Source organism: Podarcis cretensis (genome assembly GCF_951804945.1).
Source record: "Podarcis cretensis genome assembly, chromosome: Z".
NCBI classification, from domain to species: domain Eukaryota; kingdom Metazoa; phylum Chordata; class Lepidosauria; order Squamata; family Lacertidae; genus Podarcis; species Podarcis cretensis.
The window spans coordinates 42,584,233-42,599,571 of NC_137184.1; the positions used below are offsets into that span (position 1 = coordinate 42,584,233).

General features: G+C 40.9%; 1 protein-coding gene and 1 long non-coding RNA gene across 2 annotated transcripts in view; both read right to left on the reverse strand.

Annotated features, from left to right (window-relative positions):
- LOC307208339 overlaps positions 1-15,339 on the reverse strand; it is a 51,887-nt gene that overhangs the window by 8,672 nt on the left and 27,876 nt on the right. The window lies entirely within an intron of this gene.
- TMEM185A (transmembrane protein 185A) lies at positions 1,273-12,589 on the reverse strand. The gene is made up of 7 exons (XM_079962881.1): positions 12,430-12,589; positions 7,029-7,205; positions 6,162-6,369; positions 4,952-5,035; positions 3,534-3,710; positions 2,750-2,873; positions 1,273-2,592 (listed from the first exon to the last, which is right to left on the reverse strand). The coding sequence occupies exons 1-7, from the start codon at positions 12,465-12,467 to the stop codon at positions 2,348-2,350; spliced, it is 1,053 nt and encodes a 350-aa protein (XP_079819007.1). The 5' UTR covers positions 12,468-12,589; the 3' UTR covers positions 1,273-2,347.

Genomic DNA, 15,339 nt, shown 5'->3' on the forward strand with positions numbered 1-15,339 from the left:
TCCTGCACTTAAAGGTGGTTTTACTCGAGGTGTTGCATGAATGCTATACAAAAAAACCCACGACACACTCTCTTAAGAAAAGTGAATTGTGTCAATATCACCACTGCATGTAACACAGTTCAGAACAAAATTGGGGTATAATAACCCCAGAAACTGGAGTTATTCTAGGCTATTTCAATCTGTAATTTTATAGTAAGGAACAAAAAGCTAAGAACCCACCCTTCCTGCTCTTACAGAAAAGGAAGCATGTTTGACTTGCTAGATCCATCTTGTTGTTCTGTGTAGCTTAATTGTACATCCTCATTTACAAGCAAAAGTTCATTAACAATTTAGGTGTAGAGTGCCAAACACTACTTCAAGTCTCCACTCCCTTTAGCTAATACTATTTGCCTAATACATACACTAAAGTTAAACACTAGATGCATACTGAACCTTGGTTAAATACATAGCTTTATGAGAAATATGCAAATGTGGTTACATGTGCTTAAAATTTGTCACCTGGTGAAGAGGAAATCTGTTCCAGGCAAGCTTGTGAATAAGGAGGCAACTTCTCATTTGCTATTCCAGTACAAGCCCTGCCTGCACTGAATTTTCTATCATTGTAAATAAACCGTTCCTTTTTCAGACAAAGGAAGTTTTATGCCAAATTTCAAGCAACTTTGTTGTACAATAACAGAAAAATGGCTTGGGTTAAAAAGTGTCCTTCCATACATGGAATGGCTGTTTCCAACCTAGCTGAAGAATGGAGCATGAAAAAGTGACCCTAAATGCAAGGAAACTCTTCCATGTAGTCAAGATTCTTTCACAAAGCTCTTTTAAAGATCTGCTAGTGTTCATCACATGGCTGTGTCTTTATCCATTATGTTTTTGATATTATAATCTGAATATTCTAATGCCCCCTTGAAAAATTGTGGCACTGCCCTGCTAGAAGTCTTCTGCAAGTGTTCACAGAACAGAACCACTAAGTTTTTGCTTTCTGCTCAGTTTTTGAACCAAGCACAATAGGACTTCTTAAGTTGATTTTTACTATTGTTGTCATTTAGAACCTAAATGGTAAATCTAGAGAATGCCCATGTCATCACGAAATGGCTTATAAATGAATCCTATGTCATGTATTTTTCTTCCATTAAAGATCAGGAATTTTACCAAACAGAATATGGTACTTCATCATGGGCACATCCCAATCCTGGTTCCTAAACAAATCAGGGAGTTTGGAAGTATATCTATGAAACTATAGTGTTATATGCTTTGTAGAAAATAGAGAGCTGAGCAAGCAATACAGGATACTTTATTGACCAGCCAAAAATTTGGAGACTGAGAAATAAGATTAACGAACAATTACATTTTAACAAAAGTGGAAAAGCAACTTTTCAAAAAGCTAGTACTTTCCCTTTTCCTCTACAGTACAAAGATTGTGGTTATTTACACAATAATTTACATATCTTTATCAAGGTAATTTGATCCATTAACAGTGGAAGAACCTAGAAGTCCTACCTGAGAACATGCTTGAAGCACAGTGTTCATGGTTTAATAGTGAAATTAAGAGGCTAAGGAGCATGCTGATATACCACCGTGTGACTAAAAGTATTATTATTATTATTATTAAAACTCCCTGACTATGGTATATTAACATAAATGGAAGTTGAGTGTACAGATTGACACAAAATATGTCACTCACAATAGATTATGCATTTCACACAGCCCTTTAAAAAAATACTTTTACATATTTATACTGTACAGTTTTAAAATATATTACATTGCCAAAATTCACATAAATACTATACAGGCAAGCTTTAATTAAAACAAAGCAGGAAGATTAACAAATAAAGCCGCATTTTCCACTTCTCTAAAACACTGTGGGTACAATCCAGCCCACAAGTTACATGTGTGCAAAGGCCACTGATTTCAACATGCCTTGCCCATCTGTAACTAGGCAGGTTTGATGCTCATTAGGTAGGATAGTTATTTTAAATTCTTAATTGTACTGTGTAAAAACTTGGACTCCGTAGCTAACAAACTCTACACTGATGGTTCAATGCTCACGGCCAAACCAAGAGTATATGCCATAAACATGAGACCTGATAAAATGCTTTCCATTTGTGAACCTTATCCCAGCTATTGCATTCTCATTTGTTTTACTGGCATGGTATTTCATATGCAAATACACTGAAACTCTCTAATTATATTAAAACAAATCTACATCATCTACATTACAAGCCATTAAAGCAGACACTGCTATCCATAAACAAAAATGAAGGCATGACATAAAAGTTGGCCACTGATTCCCAGTTGTGATTTAACAGGGAGTAGTCAGTCCTAGCTATGTGCTACATGGCCGAGTTCACTTTTAATCTGGCATATCAATGTTTAATTTGGGAGGCGGTATAACGTATTTCCCAGGACTCTGAGTAATGACCACTCCAGTCTTCTTCCGAAACATTGGAGCTATTTTCGGAGGTTCTGGGACAGGGGTTTCTTCTGCTTCTTCATTATCTTCATGATGCAGATCGTAAGAAATATTGCCGTACTCTCTTAGGAATGGGAAAATTTCAAGTAGAAACTGACAGAAGTCTTTGCGGATTCCAAACCACCCTGTACAAACAAAGGATTATTGAGACCTTCAGTCTAAAATGAAATTGACCAAAAACCAAGAAGCAAAACAAACAGACCTCTTTCTGCTGCACGTAAAAATGAAAGGATGTTATTTCAATATGAGAAGAATAAGGAGGCTTCTCTGCAGAATACTTACAATGATTGCCTCCTTTCTGTCCAAATGTTGTTGCCATTAAAGTTATCAGTGAGAGCCAGAGAGGAACAAATATGGGTATATATGAGAATGTATTGTGTCCATCCAGTCTGTGCACAAGCAGGATCTAGAAAGACAATTAGGAAGTTTCAGTTTCAAGCTTAATACATCCCCTTCCTTAGGAACACTAGATTATTTTAATGTGAAATTTTTCCAAACCTAGTAGGAACCCAATTCTAGACATTATCTTACATTCACAGGTCTCATAGGGCTAGCAATCTTTTCAGACAGCCATGTGTCTGTTTTCAAGAAGGCCTTTTTCAGTCATGACTGCATATTTGACACAGTTTGGTACTGGGTGGAGAATACTGACAGCCTCAGTAGCTTCTAGTACTTGCAACTACAAATATAGTTTGAAAATGTATTTGTAGTTGCAAGTACTAGAACCTAGTTGCAAAATAACTCTTTGCAACTAGAAGTGAAAGAAGCTATGCAAGATGCCTATGCACAAATGTGCTTAGTATGTACAATTTACAGAGATCACAGAATTTATAATCCTCTCACACAACTATCAACACCGCTCTAGAAATCAGGCACTCAATACTCATCGTTATGCCCTCCCAACACTAAGACACACTCCTCATTTTGATGTGAAAATCTTATTCACAACAGCAGCTCAATTTGCAACTGTGACTGCCTCTAAAAAGGCACACTATTAAAAGAACTGTGAATGATCTCCCAGACAATATTCCAACCTCACAAGGTAAATAGATAGTGTTTTGCCTACTTCAAAGGTGAGTAATGGAACTACGATTGTCATCCAACTGATGGCCATTGTTATGTGAGTTCTTCTTTGCTCAGCAATCACATCCATTGAGCGTAAGAATAGGACTGACCAGACAATGTAATAGAGTACAACCAAACACAGAAAGGACATCAGGATCCACAGAGGGACACAGACAACCTGCAAATAAGTAGGGAGAGAATGCTTTCACTTATCAGTCAGAAAAGCTGCCCAGTTTTCCTATGAAGGTAGTACCAGTTCTGAAATTTGTCATTATGTTGAAAATCCTTTCAGTGCAGCTCCTTTAAAACCAAACAGAGACTCTTTACCTTTAACAACAGTCATGCAATCAGATGAACCTACCTCAAAGAACACACAGTACTTGGAACTATAAATCTATCTCCTCCCCACCACAGCTTTAAGAAGTTTTGCCTTAGTACAATACTTAAACAAGATTTATTTTAAAAGATGAACTTTGCTTCACTTGAAGTCTAAAACTTAGAGAGGAGTTTCTTCATGTACCCATATACTAGAAAGTGGTGTAGGGTGAGGGGTATAATATAATGGAGATATCAGTCGGGGGGGGGACTGATTTCACAGAGCTTACAGTGTCAATATTGTCTTCATATGGAAGACGCATTATGAAGTAGGAGACTAAGATAAAACCACCACTAATGTGCTCGATGTCTTTCAATGTAATTTGCACCTTACATTCTGAAGACCATATCAGACACACATCTGAAAAGGAGACCTTTATAGCTTGTCCTTGCAGCACAGAAACCCTTATAACCTCTTATGGACATCACGGCAGCCTAAATTTCATTTACTGTTTATTCTGCTCACGTCTTTCTTCATCTTCTCTGCATGAAGCATCTTCCAAACTCTTTGTTATTCATCCGAGGCCCTCTGAATTCCCACCACCACCTGATTAAGTACATGGTGACCACAAAGAGAGCTTTCTCATCCACCGTACCTTAGATATAGAATGCCTGGGACTTACTTATGGATTTTAGAAAGCAGGCAATTTTTTTTAAAAAATGCCATGGTATTCCATTATGTTTTTATCACAAGTTTTAAGGTTGCTTTATGATTTTAGTGATATTTTTGAGGGTTTTGCTACAGCTTATGTGCTTTCCATTATGATTTTGCCATACTTGTTTTTTAGTTGTATGTCACCCTGTTAATAAAAGTGTGGCTTGTAAATTCAAGAAACAATAAATACAGAAGGCTCACCTACTATTTACGATGCATCTTAAGGTTTGTTAAAACAAGTGGTCAATTTGCTTCGGGGATTATTGCTCAGGTTTCCATGTATGCCATAATTTAAAAAACCATTTTCCTTAGATAGCCATCACACTTAGCATTTGCATAAAACCTTAAAGCTTTGAAAATAGCATTAAAAATGAGCACAGTTTACGTACAAGCCATGGCCACTTGATAATTTCATCCAGTCGGAGTGCAATGAATATGAACTGGAGAATATTGACAGAACACAGGATTTCCAGCTAGGAAACAATAAAAGCAGGCATGTCAGAATCAAATAGGGTTTTATCCCCACCCCTCTAGAATGCTTCCACAGTCAAAATACACTCAACACAGCACCTGTACATAATTTTTGAGCTAAACATTTTGCTCCTTGAAGGCAAATTCAATAATATATTATGAGTGTGCCACCACAACTGAAACATAAACAGGAAGTTAATAAGGCCCTTTGGGCATTCTAGCCTAGGGGCCAAATCTGGCCCAATGTTGTTGTTGTTGTTGTTTAGTCGTTTAGTCGTGTCCGACTCTTCGTGACCCCATGGACCAGAGCACGCCAGGCACTCCTATCTTCCACTGCCTCCCGCAGTTTGGTCAGACTCATGTTTGTGGCTTCGAGAACACTGTCCAACCATCTCGTCCTCTGTCGTCCCCTTCTCCTTGTGCCCTCCATCTTTCCCAACATCAGGGTCTTTTCCAGGGAGTCTTCTCTTCTCATGAGGTGGCCAAAATACTGGAGCCTCAGCTTCACGATCTGTCCTTCCAGTGACCACTCAGGGCTGATTTCCTTCAGAATGGATGCGTTTGATCTTCTTGCAGTCCATGGGACTCTCAAGAGTCTCCTCCAGCACAATTATTCAAAAGCATCAATTCTTCGGCGATCCGCCTTCTTTATGGTCCAGCTCTCACTTCCCCATTTGGCTCATGATGCCATTTTTGGGAAGCCATGCCCACCCTGCACCTGACATCATACACAATGTCCTGCCTACCTGTCAAATTTGGCTCATTGGGGCCAGGGCATGCTGAAACTAAAAGTGTGTTCTGTGGTTTTCCATAGAAAACCTGTCTGGGGCAGATAAACCATATGACTGAATTTGGATGTAACACCCAGCCAAAGTATGGTATAGCTCAGGGCAGCACGCCTGAAGTTGGAAAGCCACCCTGATCAACTCTCTAGGAGCCAGCACAATTACTTTTCCATGCTAAGCAATATAATATGATATAATATATACATCTACTAAAAATTTATTTGCAACATTATTCAAAAGAAAACTGAGATAGAAACAGAAATTTTCAGTTTATAAACTTCAATTATAAATTAGAGCCCTCAACCCCCACCACAGCACTAACCCACCCATCCAGCAGTCTCACCTCCAGAGATCTGTCATGCCGAAAGCCCCAAACACAAGCTGCAACGGATACCGGAGACACAAAGAACAACGGCATAAAGACTAGAAGCCAGAAGCGGGTTCCTCTCTCAATCCCATCACAGACTAGCACTTCAAACATCAGCAGTAACAAGTGGATGCCAACTGCAATTAACATGGCTTTGAACTCCACACATGTTTCTCCTTCTGCACTAAAGGGGGGCAGAAAAAATATATATACAGTATTATGTTAGATGAACAATACAACTTTGTCCACATATTCACGGAGATTTGACTTAGCCTGCTCTCTACATATTACTTATACTTTCTGCAAAGATGCTATACCCTTAGGGGGAAAGGTCACCTGTTGTGTTCATGGGGTGTACATAGATAAGTAACCACAGGATAATTGCTAACATGCCATCTTCCAAAGTGGTACTAACTGCATAGAGGACTTGTTTTTTTGGTTAAGGTCATCTACTAAACTACCATGCTCCTATCCCCATCTGAAAAGCAGTATTGCGAGGGAACTAAGATTGTGTAGCAACAGGGCCCACACAAGCACTCTCAGTGGTTATACAGTGGTACCTCAGGTTACATACGCTTCATGTTACACATTCCGCTAACCCAGAAATAATGCTTCAGGTTAAGAACTTTGCTTCAGGATGAGAACAGAAATCGGGCTCCGGCAGCGTGGCAGCAGCAGGAGGCCCCATTAGCTAAAGTGGTGCTTCAGGTTAAGAACAGTTTCAGGTTAAGTACGGACCTCCGGAACGAATTAAGTACTTAACCTTAGGTACCACTGTACCACAAATTTTACATGAATTAACCCACAGATTATTTAAATACACAAAAAGTATATTACTCTTACCGATACTGTGGGTTTCGTGCCCATACTCCAGTTCCTACTGAGGCGCCCACAATTACCATCAACTTCCACAGCCATATTGGAGCAAACACTGCCCAGTAGCTCCACTGAATCTTGTCATCCAAACGAAGAGAAAGCAAAACTGAGAAGAGCAGCAGGCAGGCATAGATAAGAAATTTGCTGGGGGGGGGCGTTAAAAAAGAGAGAGAATTATTTATTTATACACACTAGATTGTAAAAAAATCTAAGAAGTTTACAAAAGATAAAACAGTAGAACCAAAAAGAGTTTACAACCCTACTTTAAAACATGCAAAAGTTAAAATACTAAAACAGATTGATATTACCTCAACTTTCCAAGCATCTGGGTAAAGATAAAGGTAAAGGGACCCGTGACCATTAGGTCCAGTCATGACCGACTCTGGGGTTGCGGCGCTTATCTCGCTTTATTGGCTGAGGGAGCCGGTGTACAGCTTCCGGGTCGTGTGGCCAGCATGACTAAGCCACTTCTGGCAAACCAGAGCAGAGCACAGAAACGCCGTTTACCTTCCCACCGCAGCGGTACCTATTTATCTACTTGCACTTTGCAGTGCTTTCGAACTGCTAGGTTGGCAGGAGCTGGGACCGAGCAACGGGAGCTCAACGGGGATTTGAACCGACGACCTTCTGATCGGCAAGCCCTAGGCTCAGTGGTTTAACCCACAGCGCCACCTGCGTCCCGCATCTGGGTAGGCTTGTCTAAATAGGAATGTTTTCAGCAGGCACCAGAAAGGGCACATTGAAGGAGCTTTCTTCATCTCAATAGGCAGGGAGTTCCAAAGTGCAGGTACTGCCACACTAAACAACTGAGATCTTAGAAATGAGGAATGGGTATGATATGGCACCTGTAGTAGTGCCATTTCCACCAATCCAAGCCGTCAAGTAGGCACATGTAGGGTAAGACGATATTGTAGGTTAACTGGTCCCAGGTTGTTAAGGGCTTTATACTAATAGTAACACCTTGAACTTGGCCAGTAGCAAATCAGCAAGCAGTGTAGATCTGTAAGCACAGGTGTTATATGTTGATAACGCCTCGCTCCAGTCAGCAATCATGCTGCAGTGTTCTGCACTAACTGCAGCTTCCGGATCAAGCGTGAAGGAAGCCCCACATACAGAACATTGCAGTAGTCCAGTCTTCTAGTAACAAACACATTAACATCAAGGAATTTACATTTTTAGGGTATGTATGTTGCTGTCCTAGGTATCTTTATAAATTCAATATACATCTAAAGCACTGAACAAATAAAGATCCAAATGCACTCTGACTCAGTCTACCTGCACACCTAGGTCCTATCACATGAGCACCAAAATCTTCCAAAAGACCCATATATTATACATTGGTAAGACTGTACTAATAAGCTAAGGAGCTATTTCTATTCCAAGAACATAGCTCAGCTATCTGGCACTACACACCAGGTATATATGCCTTGGGAAGCTTCCTGCATTACTTTTTAAAGTTCCAGGCATGCTCTTAAAACTCAACAAATTAGCTGATCTATCAAAACACTTTTGCTACAACAAAACCACTTGCCATAGAGCTGTAGAGCCAATTGGGCCAGACTCAATTCTCTTATAAGAGAATGTTATAAGAGAATTCTCTTATAAGAGAATGTGCTGGCCACATGACCTGGAAACTGTACGCCAGCTCCCTCGGCCAGTAAAGCAAGATGAGTGCTGCAACCCCAGTCGTCCATGACTGGACCTAACGGTCAGGGGTCCCTTTACCTTTAACCTCATAACAGGGTATGTATTTGCTTTTTCCCTACTCCATACCAAGGAGTTTGGCAAGTAATGATGAGTCATAAAATTCAATTCACAATAGTTTAATTCCATTTTACCTTGTAAAAAGCAATATGTTTTTAAAACCCAGCTGTTTCCCCACAATATTCAGACTTTCCTGGCACTAATTCTATTCAAATTTTTTTAAAAAACCAAAAAACACTTTTCTGGTTTTCTCTTTATAAGATTTAAGCCTTCCATAATTTATATGTCCCAGTTTTCATTTGTTGCTCCAAAGAAGTAATAGATAGGGTGTGATGTACAAGCTAAGTGACATAAAGCTCTACTAGCTACTTAGTCATAATAAGAACCTTGGGATCCAGATATAGAAAACCTTTGAACGCTAGTTGTCATGAGACAAACAAGGCAGGGTTATTCCTTTCAAGCAAGTCTGTGGTCATCCTGGAAGCATCTGGCTAGCCACTAATGGAAACAGGATGCTGGATTAGAAAGACCTTTGACTGAAACCAGTGCAGCATGTTTCAAAAAGTCCCTGTATCAAATCTCACCTCTTTAAGTTGTTTTAGTCAAATCACTCTCTGTCAGCCCATAACTACAATACTGGAGAACCTGAATGCTGGCTTGCCTTACAGGGCTGTTGTAAAGATTACCACTTTGAACTGGACAATATTAACAAAAATCACTAAAATGCCATAACCACACCTACTCCACAACCAAACTTTGTATTTAAACCACAGCCTGGCAGCCATGACATAAATAATGAATTCCATGCAGGTGAATAAGCAGACTGACAAAAGAGGGATGGAGCTCTTCATTCATCTGCTGTCATCAACACAGAAACCAAGCAGGCTGCCAGAAGTGGGATGCCACCTGTTCTGCACCTACTACAGAAATGCAGATGTTGAAGGAAGGATGGACCCCTGTTTCTTTTCTGCCGGCAGTAATTTTTATTACAGGCAACCCGCCCCTAAATTTACATATGTTCAGTACGTGCACAACTGTGCATCGCACTGAACCCAAGTGACCCAAAAAAAGTATCACAAAAAGGGGCTAGACAGGGTGACGTGTTTGCAGGCTTTTCCAATGGTGTTTAAAATTTACGTGATTTCACTGTGCCTCAGAAGTAATCTCCATGTAAGTGGAGGGTTGCCTGTACTCACCTTATTTTACAAGGCCAGTGTAGCTGACAGCATGGCCTTGAATCAAGCTGGGCTGGGTCTCAAGTCTCCCTTCAGCCACAATGATTCCAGGATGGCTGCAATCTCCCAACTTCATGTGGTGTCCATATATTTAGGTATTTATAACTCACACTTGCATCTTCCTACGTGAGCTTCTAGAAGGAAGATGCAAGTGTGAGTTATAAATACCTAAAAATATGGACACTGATGGCTTTGTACTAGGAGTGGAAAGCTCTTCCAGTCATGTAGGTCACTCAATTTTCACTGATCCCCCTATAACTACTACGGTCTGCTGTGCAATATTCCATGCTCTTCCAGGGAGTTTCCTAACCCTAAAGTACCGTTTTTCAGGGGTCTGAAGCTGGTAGAGAGACTGGCAAAAAACATGTGCTGCACCTTACACAACAAGTTACCCACTCTAATAAAGCTACCATTGGTTTTAACCTAAGGAGATTCTCCTTCATGTCACTGCATCCATGCTTAAAAGGAACTCTCCTTAGGAATGCAAGCACATGAGCCCTGCTGATCAAACCAGAAGCCCATATAGTCAAGCATCCTGTTTTCCATGGTAGCCAACCAAACGCCTATGGGAAGCCCACAAACAAGATGTGAGAGGAGTATGTCTTTTCACCTGCTGTCCCCTAGTAACTGGTATTCAATGGTAGGTAAGCATACTAGCAGCCACTGAAAGCCTTATGAGCTCCATGAATTTATCTAATCCCCTTTTAAATCAAACCGAAGTTGTTAGTATGTCATACATAAATGGGGCTTTTCTCCCCAGCAGCTTAGCTATGGGAAATACTTCTCTCCTGCATTCCACTACCCCAGATACTTGCTTCAAGTTCAGGAACACCTTTTACCACCCCCAGGCTCCATGCAGCATCCACAGCTACCAGCCAATAGACCATGGAACTTCCAGCTGCAAAGGCAGCATACTTTTCAATGCCACACACCCAAATACTATCCTGTGCTCCTAGGAGAATGTTATGCATGTGTATATGCATTATATATATATATATATATATATATATATACACACACACACACACACACACACACATACACACACACACACACACACAGTCAGCTCATGCCACTCATGCTTAATGAGAGATTCTCTCCCCCACACAAAAAAATTAAGTTGCTTTGCATCGCCCCTGGGCAAGATAAAGCAACTAGTAATTTTATTTTATTTTAAAAGAGATGTCATGTGGAAAGATGAAATCTCACATTCTAAAGCATGATTTTTGTGCTGATTGCACTTCTGCCTGCCTGCCTGAATGTGCCCCTTGGCAGGCCAAACCATTCAGACACCTCACCTTCACTATGTAACCAGCATCACCAAATGTCAAATGCAGAAAAAAGCATTTATAGTCCTGTGGTTCCAGCCTGTGCACTCTGCCACATTCAAAGGAAGATATCTATCTCCACATACTTTGTGAAGTGGAAGCTTGTCCATGTGGAGGCAATGTTCCTGAAGATCTACCAGGCTACTAGCTGGTTTAGACCAATCCACAAGGACCTAAGAGCAGGTCTTGTTCAAAGGTTTAAAGCTCTAGGTTTTAGGAGGTCAATCGTGTATCTGATTTAACTTTGTATTATTGGGGGCACTCTCCCAACAGTTTGACTTCACTGTCAGAAGACAGACAGATGTCAACAATTGGGGGGACATAAGCGGCCTGCTCTGGAATTTGAAAGCAATTAATAATAATAATAATAATAATAATAATAATAATACCCCGCCCATCTGGCTGGGTTTCCCTAGCCACTCTGGGTGGCTTACAGTACATAAAAAAAATAGTAAAACGTCAAAGAGTATGTGGGGATGTTATGTTAAAATCCATCGGGAGAAGCGGGTTCACTCATCTGACAAAATTTTCTGGTTTCCATTTCGTCTGCTTTGCGTATTTTATCTTCTGCAATAGCTTCAGCGGGACGAGACAGATGAACAAATAATGCCATACACACACACACACACACACTCTTCTGTTTACTTTATAAGGTATAAGCACTGGTTTATGGTTTGTTTTTTAAAATGCCATCCGTTTTATTTTATTCACTTCGTAAGACTTATGCACCACTTGATTGTTTTAAAAAAGGAGAGAGAGACACCCCTCGAGGCGGTTTGCAACACTCTTACCTTCCCCGCCCCCCGCCCCAGTAAAATCGAGGAAAAATTCACAGCACGCGGAAGCCGAAATGCCAAAAAGTGTTTAGGATTCGTCTCGGCTTCCTCTTTAGCACCCTATTAGCAGGGGCCGAAAAGAGTACAAAGCGCAGCGAAGGCGCCTCCTTGACCTCAAGGGGCAGGGAGTTCCGACGGTGCGGGCCAAGGAATAGCAGCCATGAAAAGAACAATAGGGTTTCTCGCGAATAACAATAGCCGCCCCTCCGAGGCCCCTCTGAACCCTCACAGAACCGGTCTCCGCCTCGGCCCCTTTCGGCCTCACCTGGGATTGAAGTCCTGAAACAAGCCCCTCAGGTTCATGGCGATCCGCCTTCCGCCGCCCTTCTCACAGGGGGCGCATCGCGGGACCCCCCAAAAAAATGTCCGCCGCCCGACAGCCGCCCGCCCTGTCCCGTCCCCTCACAGCGGCCGGGCCGCACTGCGCCTGCGCCGCCGCTCGGATGCGCACGCGCGGGATCTCGGAGGCTGTTCCCAGCTACCCCTCCTCTCCCTACTCCCTTGCGCCCAAGGCTGCTTTTTTCCCCCTCCTTCCCCGCCCACCACCGAAAGCTCTGAGCCCCGCCCACCTCCGCCGGCTAAAGGAGTTGGGAAGGCAGTGCGCGTGCGCGGCGACCAGGCGCCTGCGCCGTAAGCGCCGTCGAAGCTTTGCCCGGTTGCAGCGTAGGGAAGGGCAAGGGGATAAAAGCTTTTTCTAAGGAACTGGGGAGGGGATTGCAGCATAGGTTAAGGGACCACAATCCAGCGCCCAACCCCGTCCCCGTACAATGCAGGAATTTTTTTTGCCTAACTTGAGGCCGGAATCCACGACTCTGAGATTAATGCTCAACCGGGGGTCTGGGTTAAAGGCGGATCTGCACGGATCCTCAGGGATCCTCCACTTTTTAAAAAATAACTCCAACAAATCCAGTGTCAAATCATATCTGGAAGGCACGCCTACAGACTGGACTATATAAAACATGGATCCAACACTTAGCCGCCCTGCAGCACCACAAAAACCGATCCTTTTTTTAAAAAAAAAAAGATTATTAGCAGTTTAAAGATTACAAAAGAAAATAAAAATAATAAGACAATACAATATAATATAATACAAAAACAAAAACACCACAGACCCCAAACCCTAAAACATTTAATCAACCAAACAAAACAAAAACAATTAAAAACACATCCATTAATTTCGATATCATAACTTTCGTTCACTTGTTTCAGTGACCTCCTCACACCTCCCTTTTTGTATTCCACTTCAATTAACTGTTTCAGCAATTCCTTTCCATCTTCCTCTGATTTTCTGTCCTGTAATTTATCTTAACATATTCTAACCTTGTTTTAATACATTTACAATCTGTCTGTACCTAATTCCTTACAACATTTCTGCTAAAGCCATATAACTTCATTCCATCATTTTTCTAACATTCATTAATTTTACAATATTTCTGTAAATAATCTTTAAACTTTTTCCAATCTTCTTCCACCGACTCTTCTCCCTGGTCTCGGATTCTGCCAGTCATTTCCACCAGTTCAGCTTCATCTGCCATTCTTCCCGGTGGGTAAATCTTGTGTCTTCCAATACTTCACGATGAGTATTCTTGCTGCTGTTGTTGCATACATAAAGAAAGTTCTGTCCTTCTTTGGCACCAATTGGCCGACCATGCCCAGGAGAAAGGCCTCTGGTTTCTTCAGAAAGGTATATTTAAATACCTTTTTCATTTCATTATAATTCATCTCCCAGAATGTCTTAATCCTTGGGCATGTCCACCAAAGGTGAAAGAATGTACCTTCAGTCTCATTACATTTCCAACATTTATTTTTGGGCAAATGGTAAATTTTTGCAAGCTTGACTGGTGTCATGTACCATCTATAAATCATTTTCATTAAATTCTCTCTTAGGGCATTACATGCCGTAAATTTCATACCTGTGGTCCATAACTGTTCCTAGTCAGCCATCATAATGTTATGTCCAACATCTTGTGCCTATTTAATCATAGCAGATTTCACCGTTTCATCCTGAGTGTTCCATTTCAACAGCAAGTTATACATTCTTGACAAATTCTTAATTTTGGGATCTAGCAATTCTGTTTCCAATTTTGATTTTTCCACCTGGAAGCCAACTTTTTTGTCCAAATTATATGCCTCCATTATTTGGTAATAATGGAGCCAATCTCGCACTTTGTTTTTTAATTTTTCAAAACTCTGCAGTTCTACTCTGTCTCCATCTTGTTCCAAAATTTCCCAATATTTCGGCCATTTGGCCTCCATATTGAGTTTTTTCTGTGCCTTCGCTTCCATTGGTGACAACCATCTTGGGGTTTTATTTTCTAACAAATCCTTATATCTTATCCAAACATTAAACAGTGCTTTTCTAACAATATGGTTTTTAAACGCTTTATGTGCTTTTACCTTATCATACCACAAATATGCATGCCAACCAAATACATTATTAAAACCTTGTAAATCCAGCACATCAGTGTTTTCAAGAAGCAGCCATTCTTTCAACCAGCAAAAAGCAGCTGATTCATAGTAAAGTTTAAGGTCTGGCAGGGCAAATCCACCTCTTTCTTTAGCATCAGTTAATATCTTAAATTTTATTCGAGGCTTCTTGCCCTGCCAGACAAATCTGGAAATATCTCTCTGCTACTTCTTGAAACAGTCCATCTTGTCTATAATTTGCAATGTTTGAAACAAGAACAACATCCTTGGCAATACATTCATTTTTATCGTAGCAATTCGACCTAGCAATGATAGCTTCAAATTTGACCATATTTCTAAGTCTTTTTTCACTTCAATCCGACATTTTTCATAATTATCCTTAAACAGATTCACATTCTTGGCAGTCATGTTAACCCCTAAATATTTCACTTTCTTGACCAATGTTAATCCTGTCTCCCACAAAAACAGATCCTCGTGAATTCATATGATTTTTATATTGAAACAAAATAAAAACACCATGATACTATACACCACGTGTCTGTAGGCAGAACCATGGTTAAAAAACATGGATCCTCATGATTTTTGCACTAGATCAGCCCAAAGTCACCATCAGATCAAATATCATGGCCATGGTCACAGATTGCACCACAAAAATCATGTATCCACGGCTTCCTGGCAACTCCATGGCCCAAAAACATGATTTTGAAGCACGGATCCTCATGGATCCTCATGCTTTATGCATTGAGCT